General features: G+C 40.3%; 1 protein-coding gene across 7 annotated transcripts in view; it reads left to right on the top strand.

The window, feature by feature from the left end:
* Positions 1-22,422, top strand: part of CTNND2 (catenin delta 2) — a 933,574-nt gene that overhangs the window by 734,518 nt on the left and 176,634 nt on the right. For all 7 annotated transcript variants that reach the window (XM_001147603.6, XM_016952954.3, XM_009448799.4 and 4 more), the window contains one exon: positions 11,820-12,003. In XM_001147603.6, the coding sequence (XP_001147603.3) occupies positions 11,820-12,003 (184 nt within the window). The remainder of the gene's footprint in view (positions 1-11,819; positions 12,004-22,422) is intronic.

Genomic DNA, 22,422 nt, shown 5'->3' with positions numbered 1-22,422 from the left:
TAGCAATGTCTTGTCTCAACAGGCATTCACAAAATACCTGCTGAAAAACCAAAAGGAAGAAGAGAATATGTTTGGAGGAAAATATGCAGTAATAAATGTTCACATTCAGAATTATAGAAATGAAACTCAGAAATATAAATTTGAGCATGATCAGCAGAAATTAGAGATGAGTGTTAATATTATTATCCAGTGATAGCATATTTTCCATGAAAAATAATCTCTTATTAGAATGTCTGGAAGAAACAATATAATTGGAAGTGTGAGAGCCTGTGTTTATACCCCAGCTCTCTCTCTCATTCATTACCTGTCCATGGGAGATTTCTGTAACCACTTTAGTCTTCGGTTTCCTTCACAGATCAGTACCCCTCTTCTAAGGTCGTGGTCAGGATTTAATTAAATAGTGCATGTGACATGGTAATGTCTCAGGAAATGAGGACTCATGATCATCAGTGGCATTATTATGATAGAGCAACAGTATCTGATATAGTTTGGCTCTGTCCCCACCCAAATCTCTTCTTGAATTGTAGCTCCCAGAATCCCCACATGTCATGGGAGGGACCCCATGGGAGGTAATTGAATCGTGGGAGCAGGTTTTTCCCATACTGTTCTCATGATAGTGAATAAGTCTCCCAAGAGCTGATGGTTTTATAAAGGGCAGTTCCCCTGCACATGATTCTCTTGCCTGCCACCATGTTATACGACCCTTTGCTCCTCCTTCGTCTTCTGCCATGATTGTGAGGCCTCCTCAGCCACGTGGAATTGTAAGTCCATTAAATCTCTGTTTCTTTATAAATTACCCAGTCTCGGGTATTTCTTCATAGCAGTATGAAAATGGACTAATACAGTATCAGACAATTTTGATGTAACTGAAAAAAAGATCTAGTCATGAAATTAGTGTGGTGAATAGATGAACAATTGGGTTTTTTGATTACCCCACATCTCAATCTGATGTTTCTTCCATGCTTCCCACAGAAGGTTGTAGCTGTGTGTGTGTGTATGTGTGTGTGTGTGTGTGTGTATGTGTGTTTTAGTAGAGGTCAGCAGAATTAAATGCTTGCAAGAAAAATTAGTTGTAAAAGTAGTTTCAAAGCTGAAAGTTCTTTTTAATTAACTACGGTTAATCATTACACAACGTGTATGTACTTCAAAATATCATGTTGTATAAAGATACATACATACAATTGTATCTGTCAATTAAAAACATATAAAACTGAATGTTCTTCCTTCTGTGAACTCAAATGCCTTCTTTAAATTTCTCAAGCTACATTACCTGGGCAAAAAGGGAACTGGCAAAAGATGAAAAGCAGAACATTCTCTTGTGTTCATATATTCTGCTTGAAAGGATAGCACGCCACATCTCTTCCCTCCAATTCAAATAGCAAATTTATGTGTCTGACACTTGTCTGCTTGTTCATATGCATCACAGTCAGACTCTTATCTGACCTTCATTTTCCCCAAAAGTTGAATGACTTTGACAGGTAACTCAACTTTTCTGTGTCTCAGTTTCCTCATCTGTAAAATGAACTTGGTTGAAGGTTTACACAAGTTAATACATGCAGGTGATTAACAAAAATCCTAGTGCATGACAAGAATTCAAAGATGTTAGATATTTTCGGCTACAATTTGTGTTGTGTTTTTTTTCCAATGTGGTCTTGTTTTGGACATGTAGTTCAGGATGCTCTGTGAAAAAGCTGTCGCTCTTTTTACTCTGCCACCATATCTTCATCAAGGTTGCTTTGCTTTTCTTTGAAAGCCATAGAACCCAAGGAGCTCTTTAAAGTGGCCCCAGTGCATAACAGGGTCTCCAATCCGGGGACTCTTGGATAAGCAAGCTTCCACAAATTCAATTAGAGCGCTTATGTTGACATCAACAGGACCTATGAGGTAGATGTGCTACCTGTATTATAAAAAAAGAAACCCCAAGGCAATAGCCATCTCTATCTTTGTAAGAGGTTATATATGCATGCTCACTCGAGACCCAGAGAGTTTGGAATGGCAGCTAGGGGCCTTGCCAAGATGTGTGCTGGCTGTGTAACTTCTGGGTTATAGTACTTAATGGAACTGTAAGCAGCTCAATACCCTTTGTTCCATGCATAGAGATAAGGTGATGACTTTATGGATAATGGATCCCCTGAATATTCAAGAATTTGCCAGACTCTATTTTTTACCAAAGATGACATTAGCCATCCACCCATTTTCAGTAATTTATATGGTTTGTCAGCTGTCAGCTCCCCAAAGACTACCATAAAAACCCATTGATCAGCAAAGCTGGGTTTGTTAGACATACTGCAGTAAGTATCCTCCCTCACTGCAGTGGATCTAAAATGCTCCCTTGAAAGAGTCTTAGTTTCAAAAGGGAAAATGAAGGCAGGATATTTATAAGGCTGTAGGTCCTTGGCTGGGAGATTTTAAGGTGGGTGTTGCAAGGTGGGGAACCATGGGGATTGGGCAGAGTTTTAACTAGTAGCACAGTGAGGGGAGGGTCTTGAAATGGGTCATGATGAGCAAACTATTACTCTTGATAAGCCAGCTCTCTAGTTCACAGCCTAAACATTCACAGGCGAGTGTTTCCTAGAGCAAGCACTTAAATTATTTTTGATCAGTCTCAGCATGGTCTAACACAGGGATAGGAAAATATATCTGTCCCAGTATCGTTTAACCCAGGGCCAAAAATTATGGTGATTTCACCTCCTGCATTTACTTTTTTTTAATCAGATAGTGGGGGTATTTTGTCTTTAAATCTCTCTCTCTCTCTTTCACTTTCTCTCTCCCCTCTTCCTCATTATGCTATTTATTGAAAAGTCAAACTTAAGTTACTTTATTTAATGTATGTAATTCAGGGCACAAAACTACCAAGAAACACAACAAACTATAAGAAATCATTTTACACATAGAAGAATATGACAGCTGTCAGATAAAAGAGTATAGTCTTTAACTGTCATAACTTTTAGGAAAAGAGTTCCAGGACCACTTTCCAGAGATTATACAACTCAGCCTTGGTGCTTTGGTGACATTTTTTCAAAGTTCTTGCACACCCAAGGTCATTGAGGAAGGCTGTAGTTCTAAGCAAGCCTAATTTTGTATTCCTAACTATTGATCTCTTGGGGCCTGAGAAATACGAAATTCTATGGTTCATTTATAAAATGCTGTGATCAAAGATGAACCCATGACTTTCACAGATGGCCACTACCAAACACTGACATACAAATTATTTTCAATTATAATTACTTAAAAAAACTACTGTGTGAAGAGCTTTCTACTTCCTATAGTAGCTGCATTGCCAGTTGCAGATAGGCATCCAGTTTGGGACAGGCATCATTTTCCATTAATAGAGCCTGATCTGTTGTGCCTTTTTCGTGAACATTTAATAGAAGAATTCTAAAGAAACTAGGATATGTATACTCCATTTTAGAATGAAAAGAGAGATCATAGATACATCTGAGTTTTGATTTTCATTTTTAAAAAAATCAGTCAATTATAGTCTTTTGTCTGTAATATTAACTAATTTTAAATAAAATTAATTCAGGCTCTGAAAACAAAAGTGAAGGTTATTTTTTAAACTAATCAAAAATTTAGGTGAGGGTCAGGCATAGTGGATCCTGCCTGTAATCCCAGCACTTTGGGAGGCTGAGGTGGCAGGATCACTTGAGTCCAGGAATTCTAGACCTGGCTGAACAACATAGTGAGACCTTGTCTCTACCAAAAAAAAAAAAAAGTCAGGTATGGTAGTACATGCATGAAGTCCTAGCTACTCAAGTGGCAGAGGTGGGAGGATCACTTGGGCTCAGGAGGTTGAGGCTACAGTGAGCCATGATCACGCCGCTGCACTCTAACCTGGGCAACAGAGTGAGACTCTGTCTGAAAAAAAAAAAAAAAACAGTGAATATGACTTCTGGCTTCTTGTTATCTAAATGTTTATCATCTTGATCTAAACTTTTAATGTTTGCTGCTGGTACTGAAATTTGAACATCAGAATGTTGCTAGGATCAGTTTTGGCTTCGAACAAGACAGTACCTTAGTATTGATGGCTGTATCTTATAACAAAATTGTTTTAGAATCTGCGGATTTAAAACATTGCATGGAGACCCAGGTAAATTTAATCAGTTTAAGCCAGAATTTGCCTTGTATGCAACAGCAAAGATCTGAATTACTTTCAAATGTCAAGGACAACTCATTCTTCATCCATTCTGGGGCTAAATAAATTTTGTATGTATTTTGAAAATGAGCAAGAATAATTCTACCTAATTCTCAATATTTGTGCCTAAGTGATTCTGTTTAAAAAATTCTGTATTTGGACCTGAAGCGTTATGTGGCAACTGTAGAATGAGAGTTTACGGTTATGGACCATGGCACTCCAACTCTCTCTCTTCACCTCCCATGCCTATCAGCCTCAGAGGCCCTTTCTTCCCATTGCCGGCTCTCTGAGACTCAGCCTGGAATGATGATTCAGCCTGTTGAAATTCTAAAAGAATCGACCTTTGTGTAATCCCCACTGCAAAGGCCACAGCAGGTTCCTCTTCTGGAATATTAAAGAGGAAAACGTAGAGGTCATTTGTTGTGGTCAACGAACCCCTGGGACTCCTACAAGAAGCCTTGGCCTAAGGAGCTGTTATTACAGCAACATTTGGTAAACTCTATCTAACATCGACTCAAGATAAACGCTTTAATTTTTTAAAAGCATTCAGTGAGTGTGGTATGTGAATGTTTTCCATCTAGAAGGACTCTCAAAATGATCTCAATTAGCAGCCACTCCAGAGGGTTATTGCTTCTCGGGGCCATATTGAGAGTTTATATGCATCCAAATACTCGTTTGTATAGCAGATGCACACACACAATAGTATAACAGGACTTCAGGGTGTCCTGGGCCTCTATATTTTAATCATTCAACCTCCACACACTAGGGACTCAAAGTGTGAATGGGTGTGGGTGGAGGAGGTAGTGGTGACAGCCCCTTTATACCCCTCCCCCTCCCACTCCCACCGTCAACCAAGCCTAACTCTGGTTTTTTTAAAAAATGAACTTTTTTTGGCCGGGCGCGGTGGCGGGCCTGTAATCCCAGCACTTTGGGAGGCCAAAGCGGGTGGATCATGAGGTCAGGAGATCGAGACCATCCTGGCTAAGATGGTGAAACCCCGTCTCTACTAAAAATACAAAAAATTTAGCCGGGCGTGGTGGCGTACGCCTGTAGTCCCAGCTACTTGGGAGGCTGGGGCAGGAGAATGACTTGAACCCAGGAGGCAGAGCTTGCAGTGAGCCGAGATCACACCACTGCACTCCAGCCTGGGTGACAGAGCAAGACTCCATCTCAAAAAAAAAAAAAAGAAAGAACTTTTTTGTCCCCATTCTTCTCCTTTTTCCTCCCCCTCCCCCCAGGTACACAAACTGTCACTCCCAAAAGAAATGACAAATTTGTTTAAAATAAATCCTCATAAATACACTAAGTAGATGCTTAATTTACTAATTAATTTTAAATACATTTTTATAAACATTTATTTTAAATGAATGAAGCCCAACTTTCCTTTGGGCTTGGTTTGAGCCTCACCCACATGAGAGGATTCATGCTAGGTCTAAAGAGCTGAAAGCAAGCCAGTGGGCTGTCGTAAAGTCCTGCATAGCCACCAGGCAGTGTTTGATTCTACCATCATTTAAAACTTGCTTTTATTGAAACATTCTTTTTGTTCATCTGGGGTTTTTTTAACCAAGATAGTCTTCATCTCTTTCAGTAAAAAGAAACTACAGTTACCCTCTTTAAAAGCATTATAAAGAAGCAAATGAAAATAATTAAGGTTTTATTACGGAATTTTTATTAAACCAATCATTGCTCATGAATATGGATAATATCAAGGAAAAGAGCCATTCTGTGCCTGAAATAAAAATAAACTATATATTTAAATATCTTTAGTATACGTAAATGTCTTCTCAATTAAACTTTCAAAATTATATTTGGAAGAGCAATAATTTTACACTGATAAAGGAAAGCTAGTGGATGGAAATAATAAAAGAAAGATGCTAATAAAACAAATTTATCACAGATTATAATCTGGAAGGAATTAGCATATTTTCATCAGGTAAATTTAAATTTTCTAGTGACCATCAACCAAAATATTAAACCGTTTTTCATGTTATCCTCAGATATAAACAAACAGGGTAATTTGTTATGAATGCTGAAAATTGGTGTGAATCCCATCAGTTTTATAGTTTTTCCTCAGATTGAAATTTTAGTATTACCTGGGCTAATTTAGAATTATCAGGGAGTTAATATAAGAAAATTACCCAAATGAAGCACCAGAGATAAGCCTTTTAATACAAAGCAGATTAATATGTTTCAGTGCTATAAATTTTTCTCTACTAGCTAAAAGTAGAATTTCTGTAGATTCAAAGTAAATAATCCCACTTAAATAACATTTTTCTATACTCGTTTGGATTTATTATTTGTGAAATTACATCTTGCAGCTGCTGTTTTATTTTTTCTAGGCATGACGTCATTTTGCTAACGCTGTAATACTTACAGAAGGTTCGATGCTTACAGCACATGGTATCCTATAAGATCATACCATCCAGCTGTTATTTTTTATTTTTCTTTAGTGCTTGTTTTGTGAACACTCATGTTTGTCAGGGCATATTCTGTATGCCAGGGATTCTGTAGCTCTGTGTTCTGCATACGATGGGCATTCAGACAAGTGTCTGCTTTCATTTTATGCCTGGGACCCTGTTGGAGGATGGAACAGTGATCAAATGGCAGAATGAGTTAGTGTTGAGGTTTCTGCTGAAATTAAATAGGAGATCTGACAGCAAGCGTCTGGGAAGGTAGACTAGACTGATCCAGGAAAGCCTCTCTGAGTTTAGCACATTTAAGTTGACGTGAATGGAAGAAGTATTGGCCATGAAAAGATCTAGGAAACAATGTTCCAGAATGAGGCAGCAGCAAGTCCAGGGATCTGCGACACAAAGGAGCTTGTGTGTTCAAGAAGAAACAGGCCATTTTGGCTGGAGCACAGTGACTAGAGCTATATGGTACCTGGCCCACCAGCACAGGGATTTTTTGTTTTCTTCACTGATGTCTCCACTCCACGTCAAACAGAACCATGCATGTACTAGGTCCTTAATATTATGGAATGGATAAATGAATGAATGAATGTGATTCAAGATGAATTTAGAGATTTAGAGAAAGGCCTGATCATGAGGCTACCATAGGAAGTTTAATTTTATTTTAAGCATAACAGGTTATTTTTGAAGGGATATGTAGTAGACTGAATAATGTCCCTACCCTGCAAAAAAAGCCCACGCCCTAATTTCCAGAGCCTGTAAATGTTACTTTTCATGATGAAAGGGACTTTGCAGGTATGACTAAGGTAGGAGGGCTTCAAATGGGGAGATTATCCTGGATTATCCAGGTGGGCTCAATGTGATCAGAGTGCCCTTATGAGAGGGAGGTAGGAGGGTCAGAGTCCAGGAAGGAGATATGATGATGGAAGCCAAAATCAGAGGGATGTAAGATCTCAAGCCAAGGAATGCAATGCAGGCAGCCCCCAGGAGCTTGACAAGATGAAGAAACACATCCTCCCCGGGATCCTCTGGAAGGAGCCAGCCTTGCCAGCCCATTTCAGACTCCAGACCTCCAAACACAAACCTATAAATTTGTGTTTTTCAAGCCCCTGTGTGGTGATTTGTTAAGGCAGCAGTTGGAAATAAGAGCAGGATTATTCCAAATTAAAGAAAGTGTTGGGTCACTTATTGAATTGCAAACGTGAAGAATGATACACTTTTTTAAGTTAAATACTTGTCACTTAAAATGCATTTTAAATTTAGTTACAAAGTGTAGCTGGGTCATCCTTGCTATATCTTGTATACTCTCACATTGGAATTTGGAAGGAATAAGGGAACAAGTGGATTTAGGTAAGAGAGGAGTAAGAATTAAAGTGTCCTGGAAAGGCGAGAGGGAAAAATGAGTCCATCCATTGTAGAAAGGCAAAGGGATAGGAAAGTGAAGCAGAGAGAAGAAAGCAACAGAGAGAGTGGGAGCTTCATAGGAAAGGAAAGGTATATTGTCTATTGCTGCATAACAAATTACTCCACAATTTAGCAGCTTAAAACAACCAACATTTGTATCACCCACTGTCTAAGTGTGAAGAGTGCAAGTAGGAGCCACAGATTTGGGCGGTCCTGGCTCAGGGTCTGTCATGAGGCTGCAGTCATTCGAAGGCTTGGTTGGGGTTGGAAAATCCACTTCCAAAATTTCGGCTGAAAGCCCTAGTTCTTTGCCATGCTGGTCTGTCTATAAGGCTGCCTGAGGATCCTCATGATGGCATGACAATTGGCTTCCCCTCAAATAACAATCTGAGAGAGGGTTTGGAGGGAGCCACAAAGCCTTTTTAATGACATAGTCTCAAGTCACAGTCACTTCCACCATGTTTCATTGGTCACAAATGAGTCACTAAATCAAATCCCCACCATGGAGAGAAGAATTAGGCTCCACCATTTGAAGGAAATGTCCAAGAATTTGTGGTCATATTTTAAACCACTATGGAAAAGTGGAGGGAGGAGTGAAGTAAAAGTTTGAGCAAAAAATTTATTTTCCATTTGTTCAGAGGATGCCTAGATACGTCCAGTTCTCTCCACTAATCTCTCTTCCGTCAGTCAAGATGCGTGTCTGTGTGTGTCTGTGTGTGTGTGTGTGTGTGTGTGTGTGTAGCAGGAAAGATGTGGAATTCCCAGTTGTTTCCCACTTTTACTCCTGCCAGATGATATAAATCTTCATCTCAGTTGTCTCCAGAAACTGCTGCTTCTATGCTTAAACCTGTCTCATGTCCAGGTAATCTAACCAAAACTCAAAATTTTGACGACCCCATGCAGCTGGTTTGCTGAATTCCCCCTCAAGAAAATCTGCTGCGTTCCATCCACTTTACCAAGACTTCATCCAGAGGTGATAAAGTTGCTTGATAGAGATTCATTGCAGTTGTAATAAGTCCAGGAAGCATTGTGCATTGCAGTTATAAATTGAGATAGAAGGTTCAGAGATATGGATCAAGTACTGTGATCAGTTCACTGGAATGTGACTCGCAGATGGAGACAGCCTGGAAAGGTGGAATGAATGTGAACTTCTGTTTGTTCGTGATTCTGAATTAGGTTACACTAATTAACTAATTAAGGAAAAGTGAAGGAGATAGAACAGCCTATAAAAAGATATTCCAGACTGCATCTGCCTTTCCATTCTTTCACTTCTTGTCAGGTACTAGATTTGGCCTTTAGATTTTCTTTGATTTCCTTCCTCCCTTTCCCTATTTCTTTTCTGTTTGTAAGAAAACAGTAAAAATAGCTGTATTCTCATAGAAAGCCTTGAGATTTTCATACTCACTGCAGGTAAAAAAATGCAAAGGTTTCTCTCTGCTATTTTGTTTGTTTGTTTGCTTGCTTGCTTTCCCGAGATGGAACCTTGCTCTGTCACCCAGGCTGGAGTACAGTGGCACGATCTCAGCTCACTGCAACCCCCCCACTCCCAGGTTCAAGCAATTCTCCTGCCCCAGACTCCCAAGTAGCTGAGATTATAAGCACACGCCACCACACCCAGCTACTTTTTGTATTTTTAGTAGAGATGGGGTTTTGCCATGTTGCCCAGGCTGGTCTCGAGCTCCTGACCTCGTGATCCACCTGCCTCAGCCTCCCAAAGTGCTGATATTACAGGTGTGAGCCACTGCATCCTGCCTGCTATTTAGTTTTTAAAGGATATATACCATACAGCACAATATGTCACCCATATTTTAAAACATTTATAAGCCTCAATTTTTAGATATTGGTATTTTGTGTCTGGATTTGGGAATGAAAAAAATGCACATTTTGTTCCTATATTTTCGCATTGTATACTTTGAAGAGCAGACACAAATGTCTTAACATGGTATTCCTGAAAGTTATCCTCAAATACTGGGGTAGATACTAATTTCTTTTTAATATACTATTTAAAACTGCAAAACCAATTATTTTACTCTAAAAATTAACATTTTTGTGAGGTTGGAAATGAATGAAGTCATTTTGATTATTTAGATTACCAAACTTTGGTAAAACGTTTCTCAATGGATGAATAAGCAGCTTTGTGTTTTATTTAAAACAAGATAGATGCATATGTTAATATTCCTAGTATTTCAAATTAGTCCAAATCAGAATATATTCTGAGCACCTTCTGTGTACCATTGAGCACTTTTTGTGTACTCAATTTAGGATACTAATGGCAATACAAGCACAAACGAAAGTGTATATAAAATGGTCAAATTCACTAAAGCACAGTTGGACAAAATTTTTCTGTAAGGGGACAGTTTGTAAATTGTTTATGGTTTGTGGGCTGTACAGTCTCTGTCACTAATACCCAGCTATTCCTTCATAGGACAAAAGCAGATGTAAAAAATTTAAAAATGAACCGACATGGCTGTGCTTCAATAAAACTTTATTCATAAAAAAAGAGAAGCTAGATTTGCCTTCAGGTTAACCCCCTGTACTGAAGAATTATTTTACGCATGCTGGGCACTAAAAAGATTTTGTTTCCTTTGCATTCACTTCAATAAAATTTCCAGTAAATGGTATTTCTAAAGACAGTTGAGTTTGCCTCTGTAGTCACATTTTTATTGAACTTTATAGTCGCTTTATTTTTATAGTCACTTATTTAGTTATTAACAGTCAGATTTGTATTATTAATGTCCTTGGATAGTTTAACATGCGCAACGCAAGGAACCAATAAAACAAATTTAGGAAATAAACATGTTCTGTTTGTTCTATTCATAACACAGTAGATGCAACAAAATCGCATTTCATTAAAATAGATTGAAAGCTCATTAAAAACATAAGCTACAAGTTCTATTTCTAAAGACAACTATAGTGTTTTATTTCCAATATCTTCAGTGATGGTACCTGTTTAGGTTCAGGGTGTATACAGGCTTTCTTTCAAAGAAAAATAGAATGTTATTCTCTGTTCCTTTTTTTCTTTATGTAGTATGTAGACTGTCCTAACAAAAAAAGAATAATTATTTAAAAGCATTTTCAAATGATGTTATAATATATATGCAATGTTTATGACCTTTTCTAGAATATCTCCTTTTAAAAAATATTTAAAAGCCTAAAGCATTCTATCTGTCGTTAACATTTTGCATTGTTCTGCCTGCATGAATTACTGTGACGCTCTGTCCATTGTGGACATGCCCTCTTCTTCTCACCTCTCCCTTTGTCATTATTTAAGGAGGAACATTCTGTAGGTCCTCCATGAGCATTGCTTTCAGAGAAAAGCTGACAAAACAGTCACAAGGGGCAACAGTTTAAATTGCTTGTTGAGCCAGTTGTCATCTGACCTGATGCTGGATTCTCATAAGGGTCCTACCCATGGTAGCTGGTTGTTTATGAAAGCACTTAGCTTTCATGGCAACCACATGTGCACACTGAGATCTTGGGTAAAACAAAGATGCTCTACTAGTCCATTTCAAATAACTTTCACATCTCTTTGGTCTTGGTTAGAATTTAGCAATTTGGGTCCATTGTATTAAAATGGAACAGAAGCATTGTTGGTAGCCTCAGTTCAATCAGACCTCGCAACCTTGATTATGCTCCCTGAGGAAATAAAGATAATCATGTCACAATTCCTCTGCTCACTCATCAGATTTTTCGCAGAATGCTTTTAATGGGTTCACACGAATGCTCTAAAATTAAGGGCACACTCTAGGATGTGCGTCCACAGTATCTTCATCCTTCCTGCCAGTTCCGTTAACTCAAATAAGGAAGACAGTTTTGAGATGATAAAAACTCGTGGCCACCCAAAAGCTCTTTTTGTGTGTCTCTTGCAGGAGTCCTTTGGAACCTCTCCTCATGCGATGCACTCAAAATGCCAATCATCCAGGATGCCCTGGCAGTACTGACCAACGCGGTGATTATCCCCCACTCAGGCTGGGAAAATTCGCCTCTTCAGGATGATCGGAAAATACAGCTGCATTCATCACAGGTGCTGCGTAACGCCACCGGGTGCCTAAGGTCAGTCCTGTGTCACGAGTGCCTCCTCCCACCATCTTCCCCTGGCCAGACACTGTCTCTTTCCATAACTTTAGTGGCTCTTTTACTGAGGATCAGACCATTCTGAAAAGATGAATGTTGATGTGGCAACAGAGTATAAGAAGTTAATTTTAAATTTTCTAACCAGGTAATAAAGACATATAGGTATCTTTCTCTACCTAATTAATGTTAGACTTACTTCACATGATTTCTTAGGTCTAAGGTGAAAAACAAACATTTTTATTCCAACCCAAAATAAGTCATTTTCTTTGGCCGAAAACAATAGTTCTTGGTAATTTCACATTATATCATGCATATAGCACAACCAGGCAGGCTGACTGGTTGGGCAGAGTTCATAACAGATACATAGGGATCTGGTTAACTGTCACAAGTAGCCATTTTTTTAAAATTCTCCTTTTAAAAATTCTCTGTTTGACTGTAAGATTCTATAATTCTTAGAAATAGCTCTTCAATAAGGCCTGTTGTATTAAATGGTTTTTTAAATAGTAAAAGTAGCAAATGTGTTGTGATTCTCTCCTGATGCGTTTTTCACAAAAATCATCAGGAATCTATTGAGATTTCTTAGAATCAACTTTATGTCTTGTTTAATTTTTGCTCTTAGGAAGGAAAGTAGTTACCAAGATATGATTCTTCTAAACTCTAGAAACTGTGCTCCCAAAAGTGTTGTATTTTGTACCAAAGTTGCAAATCTCTGCTGGATGAAGTTGCTGGGATAGGGGCAAAAGGGGTGATTAAAAACACCTAGCCAAATAATCTATATTTTGAAAGTGAAACATACAGGATTGCTTTAGTTGAAATGGTTCAAAGCTGCCATTTCTCCTACAGTTGATCAGTTTCTAGGTATAACAACCAGTCTCTACTGAGAAGGAACAAAATCCACCTCAGTGGCATTAATAATCATCATCTCATGAGTATTCATCACAATGCTCTCAGCCTCCAGTCTTGAGAGGCGGTGTGTGTTTGTGTGAATGTGTGTGCACAGAGCAAGATAAGAGCCTGCCTCCATGAATATCTACACGCGTTCATGGGCAGGAATGGGAATCCTCTGACAATTCTGCTTTTCGTCTGAGTCACGAAATCATGAACATCTGACGTGATTTCTCTGGATAGGTGCTACCATATGGCAAATATACAGTACTCTGAAACCCCCTACTGAGGCATCCATTTCATAACCCCTTAAATTCTGTTATCCTTTGGCAAACATCTGTCCCACCAGAAGAAATATAACTCCTCCAAAGCTAAAATTGTAGGCTCTTCTGAACTCCCATGCCTGATTTTTTTCTATTTCACTTATTCACAACTATTTAAAAGTGTTTTTCCCTTGCTAGCATTCCCTACTTTCACAGTGTCAGGGTCCCTAGTGAAGACTGCAGAAGGAACTGTCTCAGAAGCAATTGTAGAAGTGTAATCAATAAGGACCTGGCTAGCTCTGTCTGTTAAAATGCTCTCTGATTAATATAGTAGCATAAGTATGTCTTCGTGGTGTTTGAAAGGATATAGGCTACCACCTTTATGAAAGTACATTTGACATCCTTTGATGAAAAAGTAGATGAAGAAGCTAGACCAGTGTAGGCTCATGGGTCCCCTTTACACATCATCTGGCTGAGTTTAGGGCCTGGGTTGTGTTGCTAGAGCACAGTTTGGTGGGACCAGAATGACTCCCCATCCCTGTCTATTCACACATACAGCAGCTCGACACTTGCTGCTGCTTCTGCTGCTGGCCAGGAGTGACCACATAATAGGAAACAAAAAAATGATGCCATTTGATTCAGTTTGTCATGCAGACATCTGTGACACCAGAACAGTCACAGTCGTCCTTATCATGACAGAAGGCTTTAGATTTTAGTATGCAAGTGTATTTACATTCTTCATTTTTCCAACAAAGCCAAGATCACTATTCACATTAAAGAAATGACTTCCTGTGCTGCTTCTGCTATGCAGCAGTTTTATCCCAGGAGCATTTGCTGACCACCTGCTTTGTGTTGGGGAGGGCTAAGGAGGCTGAGAGAGCGCAGACTCTGCCCTGCAGAAACTCATGACTGAGTGGAAGAAATGGCAGTCAGCCGGTGAGCCCCAGCACAACAGCCTAGTGGCAATTTAGTGTTATGATCATGGCAGTACAGGAGGAAAAACTGGTGAGAAAGTGACTGACAGCCAGGTGTGGCCAAAAAAGGCTTGAAGGGTCAGGTGAGATTTGGCTAAGCATAGAAATGATGCAATGGGAAAGCATCATGGAGGGCAGCAGAGGCCAGCACTCGCTACCCAGCGTTGAAAGGACTCTAGAGGAGTTTGAGATGCACCATCAATAGAGACTAGATTTTTAAATAAAATTAAAGTAAGTGTTATTATTCATAAAATCTCTGTCTTCCAGGGGCCTAAAAGTTCCACTTCAGATATGTTGTTGATTCTCATATGCATCGTAGCCCAATGAGCTCATGTGTAGTTAAGTCGTGAAGCCAGGACTTGAGCCACATCCTGACTCTGGTTTCAGACCATCCCCACCCTATCACACAGAGAGGAAATTCAAAGTTATGGGATAGGAGACTGCTAACAGATCTGTGCTTAAAACAATACACAACCACCACCTGCTGACGGGGCAACACTTTCCTCTCTGTTGGTTCCTTAAATTTGCTTCCAGAGATAAATGGAGTGGCATCCATGTGGCCAACATCATTTGGCTTTTAAATGCCAGTGGTCTTCTCCCTCTCCCTTCTTTCTTACTTCAAATTCTTCCCTGCTAGGACCTACGGAGTGTGTAGCTACCTGGGACAGCATTAGCCACTCAGCCAAGTGCAAGTCTCTTGACCTCCACTTTTGATGTTCATGTAGACAACTAGAACTGTGGGTGCCTTTTTGTGTTTTAAAATAAGACTATATTTTAAGGCATATTTTAGATAATAATGTTGACATTGTTTTTCCAGTACTCCTTTCTTCTTTTGCCAGTGACTTTAAGATGAGTTGATATTTTTGGTTTGCTTCTGTAGCTATTGTTTCAGGAATATATAAAGAAAATAAAACATCCAAGAAAATAAAACTCTTTTCCTAGAATACTATTTCCTAAACTAGTATAGCTTGGAAATCCAGCAGAAGGAGCATGTGGTAGGTAAAAGTAAATTCATCAGGTCATTATTGAAAATCATTACTCTTGATTTTTCTTCCTAGCAGGATTCAGACTTGTTTATGTGATTTCAGGGTGGGGAGCCAAGGTTAAGAATTTAAGGAATTACTGTTTTTAAAGAGGTCACCTTTTCATTTTTTGGAAAAAAAAATCTATGAATGCAAATTATATTGCTCTTAAATGTCCAAAAGCTTATTAGAGATAAATTTAAGTCAGTAAAATCTGCCTAAGTCTTAGCCAGAACCTGACAATGTGACACTATTCTGTCTTTAGACAATTTCATGCAGGCTTAATAGGCTCTGTCCAGTTTCTCAGGCTTTCCTCTAGGCAGTGGATATTGTACCAATATCAGTGGCTGTCCCCACTTCATGCCCCAACGCCACCCCATTCCCTACCACCTCCAGGTCGTAGACTAGTGAAGGAGGCACATTTACAGGGAGCATTCTAAAGAGAGGAGACACTTGCTTTGCCTTCTCTAGAAAGGAATGGAAAATCTTCATGGGAAGCTATATGATGTTGACATAGCAAAAATTTAAGCACATATGAAATGTAAAATGAAAAGTTAATGCCCTTAGTCCTTTTTCGTTTGAAATTCATTTGGGGACAAGAAATTGAATTTTTAAAAAGCAGATCTATCTGTATGTTCCTGGAGTATCTGTCTGTCACTGAGGAAAAAGGATAGAAATGGGGGAAAAAAGCCTTAAATTTTGTTGGAGGCCTGAGTTGATAAGGATGATGGCAGCTAGATTGTGAGAGGCCAAGCGCCATGCAGAGGTGGGGTTGCGGGGGTTAGAGCTGTGGGTGATCAGAAGGGAAGGGCTTCATTTCTACGCTCTGCCTCCGCTACCTCTTCCCCACCACCCCTAATCCCAGGCACACTAACGCTCCCTTCTTCATTTCTTCCCCTTTGCTAGTTGTTCCTTTTGCTCCAATTCTGCCAGATTCAAGCATCCATTTTTAACAAAAAACATTTTAAAATATGGCCCCAAACGAATGTGGCAAAATGTTGGAGAGGCTTAGGATGTAAGAATAAATGAGGTTATTTTGTTAGTCTCCTCTGTTTTGTTTTATGATGGAGTCCTCCAGGGAAATGAATTTCATATAGAGTGAGGTTCAGACCTTGAAATCAATTCAGTTTTGCACTCGTTGTTTCCTTGCACATCGTGTGATCAAATCCATCTCTTAACCTGTGGCCGCTATAATCATCACCTTCAACCAAAAACATGTGTTGAGGGACCATGGTCTGAACGCTAACCAGGGAACATTGAGCTGGCTCCGCTCTGGACAAGCTCATGTTGGCTGAAGTCACTGTGGTGTGTTGAATAAATCTTCCCCCAAAATTCTTGTCTACCCGGAACCTCAGAACGTGATCATATTTGGAAATAAGGTCTTTGCAGATACAATTAGTTCATGAAGATCAGGTCATACTAGATAAGGGTGGGCCCTAAATCCAGTGAATGGCATCTTATAAAAAGAGGACATATGCACAGAGAGACACACAGGGAAGAAGGCCTTGTGAAGACAAAGGCAGAGATTGGAGTGTTGCAGCCACAATTCAGGGATAACTAAGAATTGCTGCAACACCAGCAGCTAGGAAGAGGCAGGGAAGGAATTTTCCCAAGAGCCTTCAGAGAGAGCACGGCCCTGCTGGCACCTTGATTTTAGATTTCTGGCCTCCAGAACGTGAGATAATAAGTTTCGGTTGTTTTAAGCCACCCAATTTGTGGTACTCGGTTCTGACAGCCCTAGGAATCTATTACGGTCACTCCAGTAAGAAAATAAGAGAGGGGCTGCTAAGCTAGGAAGCCAAGGAGCCGCCTGAGGATGCAGCACTGAGAAGAGGAGGAGATAGACAACTCAGAGATGCTGCCTGTCCCCGAGCAGTGCCCACACACTCAACAAACAACCCAGATCAAAGATGTTTTTCTGTTTTTCTCTGTGCACAAGGCCATTCCCCTCTGTAGAAAACCAAACACTACCTGTAGCAGGATTGAGTTCTACAAGTCAAGATGTGGCTGTCTCGGCCAAAGAAGGTTCATATCCAACCTCTTGACTGGATGGCCATGAAATGAGGGTCTCCCCACACACGGATCTGATTTCTGTGTGTTCTGCTCTTATTTATGAGCCAACCTTTCCTTTTCCTCCCGACATTGAACTAGCTTCTGAACATTGCATGGATTTTTCTGACACTATGGACAGCCAGAAGTCATTTGAGGTTCTTACGCAGGGGATGTGACACCATATCAGTGTCATTTAAGGATGTCAACTCTAGCAGCTGTGTACAGACCTGATGCTTTGTGGATTTTCTGTGAAACATGACTGCATTTCCCATTTAAAATCTCACCGATGCATATCCTAAAGATCCCGTTGTGGCCGTTATCATCATTTCAGGGTGAACTATGGGTAGAAGCTTGCAGAGCATACTTTTTTACCTTTTAATCTAGCAGCTAGCTCAATAAAACAACTGTGATCTGCACTCCTGTATAGTCGCATTATATTTAGTCATGGATACTTAGGACTTTATCTCCAGCTGAAGTATGTGCATAAGGCTGGCTGGCTAACTTCCACAGCTCATTTCCCAGTGCCGCTGAGTCGTTTATTTATTTTTATTATTCTATTCCCACTTCAGTGTCTTGTCCTAAAGGACAACAATATACAACCCTAATTTTTTCCATCCATCTTTGTGTACATAAGAATGTTATTAAGCCCGTCAAAGTATCTGCACTGTGCCTTTGCTTACAATTGTAATTAAACTCAGACCCTCAATTAGTCATTTTAACCCATAAAATGGATGAGTGCTTGGTCCCACGGTGCTTCTAATTCTGGAGTGACCTTGAGAAACGCCCCTTCACAAAGTAATGTTAATGATAATCACACTCTGGCTACAAAGCTCCAAGGACGTTTATTTTCTGTGGCTTACTCTTGCATTAGCCACAGGTAAGAAGAGGAATTATTATTATTTTTATGTTAAGTTCAGTTGGCTGCCAATATTATTCATCTGTTAAAAAGAATCTTTTTGAGAAAGTGTTTTTAAAGTGTTGTATCATGAGCCCCAAACTAGCTCATCCCAGTCTTGGCCAGAGATGAGGGGCATGTGTCAGCTGAATTCAGCACCCTTTTTTTTTATTCTTTTGAGATAGAGTCTTGCTCTGTTGCCCAGGCTAGAGTGCAGTGGCGTGATCTCGGCTCACTGCAACCTCCGCCTCCTGGGTTCAAGCGATTCTCCTGCCTCAGCCTCCCGAGTGCCTGGGACTACATACATACCACCACACCCAGCTAATTTTTGTATTTTTAGTAGAGATGGGGTTTCACCGTGTTGGCCAGGCTAGTCTTGAACTCCTATCCTCAAGTGATCCTCCCGCCTCAACCTCCAAAAGTGCTGGGATTACAGAAATGAGCCAATGCACCCAGCCTGAATTCAGCACTCTTAATCCAGGTTCTTGAAAATGAGAAGGACTCTGTGTGGACATGGGAACAGATGAGACACACCACTCACCCAACTCCACCCCATTTTCCCACACCTGGTCCTAGAGCAGAGGAAGCTCCTGGCCGGGCAGCTTAGTCCTGATCAGTGTGTCTAGTAAAGATGTGAAGTGATTTTATTGAGTCAGTTCTCAGCAGTGACAGTCCTCTTCAATGGGAGGGGACAGAGTTCAGTGGAGTGAGGAGGAGTAAGGTGATCTTAGGAGCTCCTCAGAAAAGACAGTTGGCTGCCCATCTCAGCAGCTCCACCAGTGACGAGGGCGCGGGTCTCCTGTGGTGCAACCCCAACATTTCCAGATCACTTCCTCCCACCCAGTCAGAAGGAGGTGTGCTTTATACAGTCATGCATGGCATAACAACAGGAACGTGTTCTGAGAAATGCATCTTGAGTCCATTTCATTCTTATGGAAACGCCGTAAACACCATAGGGCGCACTTACACAAACCTAGACGTTATAGCTTATGACACAGCCTAGGCTGTATGATATGTCTATTGCTCCTAGGTTACAGGCCTGTATAGCACAACACTGTCCTGAATACTGCAGACAGTTGTAACACAAATGGTAAGTATGTGTCTATCTAAACATATCCATACATAGAAAAGGTAATACTTTGCACTTAGTGGCAAATAGAAGAATCCTTGGAGTTTGCAGTTGAAATTACTGCATAATATCATTAAGATAAGACAGCCTGATTCATTTAGGTCATCATTATATGCCCCAGACTGGACAAGCTGGGATATGTTTTCCCTAATTAATGCCTCAGAAGACAATATTCCTTTTTTCAGTATCTCCGTGGCTGATCCACCTCTCTCTTACTAACACATTCTTTCTTTACGTATAAAAGCTTTTTACTTGAAGCTGGCTTAAAGTTTCTATCTTGTAGCCCTTGAGCTTTGTATCTGTTAGGAATTTTGCATGTGCCCTGTCTTTTCCATTAGGAAAAGTTCGAAAAAGCTTCATTTTTCATTTCTCTCAGATGGCTTTTCTTCCCCAAAAGGAGTATCATTGTCCAAAGTTCTTCCTGGCATTTTTGTTCCCTGAAATAGTATTGGGGATAATTTCTTCCCAAACACTATTTTGTTTTCCTAAGCTAGAAAAAGTGAGAGTATAATGATTTCTCCTTGAATATAAATGATTAATATAAAATCCCCCATCATGCTATTCCCTTTTAAAGTTTTCATCACTTATTTCTGCAAAGTTTGATCTACTTAATTATGAAAATTTGCACACTCCAACTGAGATTTGTTTTAAATTATGTATCCTGTAATTTGGTTGCAAATATGGGCTTCTTTTAAAAGGACAAGCAAATATTTAATTTATCTTTTCAGTGTGAATGAATAGTCATTCTTCCTATGAAGACATGAATATTTGGATTTTTCCATTAATATGAACAAATTACTCACTTTAAAAGAAATTCAATGAAAACGTTTACTGAATTATCAATTGGTTTAAAATGATGTTTAATAGATATTTCTATAAAACATTAGTACAGGGTATTAGCTCCCTGATAAATAAAAAGCTGGTTCATTCTTTAAATCCTTCATAACTTCTTGACATTAAAAATGTAATTTTTCTTCCTGCTGCCTCCCAAATTACATTACATTGCATAAGAAGTAACTTCCCTGGAGGAGAAGCAAACAAATCTATTAACCATAAATTGAAGAAGAAAGAGCACACCAAACACTTTCATTTACTGCTTACGTACCCAGCCTCTCCAGCACTGTAACACATCGATTTTCATGCTGTTTATTCTTTCCCTTTTCAAAGTGGCATTATTTGAAAATAAATAAAACTGACATTTACCAAAGTTGGGCCAAACAACCCGTGAGTTAGTACAGCTCACAGAACAAGCAGAGTCCACGTGGGGCCATGCCCCTGTTGATGAACCTTAAGTGAAGATCTCCAGATGTGATCCTGTTAGAGGAAGGAAAACATCAGCAATGAGAGGCATGAAAGGCACTCAGAAGGCAGCAGTTCAGGCTGGACGCGGTGGCTCACGCCTGTCATCCCAGCACTTTGAGAGGCCAAGGCAGGTGGATCACCTGAGTTCAGGAGTTCGAGACCAGCCTGACCAACATGGTGAAACCCCATCTCTACTAAAAATAAAAAATTAGCCGGGTGAGCTGGCAGGCACCTGTAATCCCAGCTACTCAGGAGTCTGAGGCAGGAGAATTGCTTGAACCCAGAGGCAGAGGTTGCAGTGAGCCAAGATCATGCTACTGCACTCCAGCCTGGGCGACAAGAGCAAAACTCCCCATCAAAAAAAAAAAAGAAGGCAGCAGTTCAGAGGCCTCACCACCTGCCACCACCTGATGTCAGCATGCAGAGCTGGATGCTATCTGTGCTGCACTGCGCTTCTCCACATTCTGCTGGCCCCACATCCTCTTTTTCTTGAGTCTGGTTGGTCCTTAATTAACCAAGAATATTTGAAATAAAATTTAGTTTCCCTCTAATTGACCAAGACTATTTCAAGTAAGTGAGTAGAAAAGTCTCCATGTGCCATTCTATGCTCTCTGGCCCCCTTTCCTAGGATAACGACTTTGTCCCGTCACTGTGCGGGCCAGTGGAGAAGTCCACCGGATTTACTCAGGGATGTTTGACAATCACTGCAGGAGTAGGCGGGGGCGGTGGAGGCTCAGCGAGAGGTCTGGTTCCCTGGGTTCTTTTCCATTGCCCTGTGCAGCTGTGCTGTGGAAGAGTGAGAGGTGGGGTCTCTGAACACTGACTCAACAGTAGTGTGGGGGTCTCATAGGAAGCAGAGGTGCCTTTGGGGTGAGCAGAGAGAATTAGCACTTGCCTTCCTGCACAGCCCCGTGGGGTCCCTGTGTGCCTCTCTGGGATGGGATCTTCATTGTGTCACAGAAAGCCGATTGCTTATTCTGGAAACAGAATTGAGAAGCAATTGAAAGTAAAAGTCATTACTCCTTAAGTCTTGTAAGTTCTTGTTCTAAACTGACAGAAGCTTCTAGAAGTACCCACTACAAAATTTTCTAAAGCAGGGAAAAGCTAAAGGGAAGACAGCCCTGTCCAGGTTTCATGCTTGGTCAACATGTTCTTGCCTCCAACAGGTTTAACCGAAGAAGCAATATTTAGTAATAATATGTGTGAATGGGCTGATAGCCTTCCACACTGGCTTTTTAGGACCCTGGGCTCTTCCTCTGTGTCATACACTCATTTTCAGTTTTTCAGTCTGCTACATAAAAGGACAGACCGCCAGGACTTCAGATTAGTCCTGCGTCCTTCACTGTTGTTCCGTAGAGGTACGAATACATCATTGCTCCCCATTAACAAGCAGTAAACTGGCAAGGAAGATGTTGTACCAGTGATGCACTGACTGGAGCTAATGAATCCCAACAGCTAATTACACTTCTCTTATGGTAACTTATTACCAGAAAGTAGCTGCGTTAGCACAAAGATTGTATGTGAGGATGGCCGTGCCCAGGAAGAGGCCAGCTGATTAATCATCCCCCATAATTTTCCATAATAGTCCTGTCTGGACTTCCGTGTCCAGACCATTGTTCTTCCCGGGGTTACATGTTGCCTGCCCTTATTTTGGAACAACAATGTAATTGCCAATTGTGGACTAATTTATATAAACACATGAGGGTTCTGCCAAAGGAAAGCGTCACCGTGATGGGTGCTTACTGCTCACGGAGCTATTTTGCACAAGTTAGAGTCAGGTGGTTGGAGGAAATGAAGCTTACTGCAAAAAATAATGGTTTCAGGTAAGCAAAAGCATCGTGTCCTTTTGAAGCCTGCCAGGAGGCGTGGTGTGTGG

Source organism: Pan troglodytes, chromosome 4 (genome assembly GCF_028858775.2).
Source record: "Pan troglodytes isolate AG18354 chromosome 4, NHGRI_mPanTro3-v2.0_pri, whole genome shotgun sequence".
Lineage (NCBI taxonomy): Eukaryota > Metazoa > Chordata > Mammalia > Primates > Hominidae > Pan > Pan troglodytes.
This window is presented reverse-complemented; position numbering and strand designations above follow the sequence as displayed.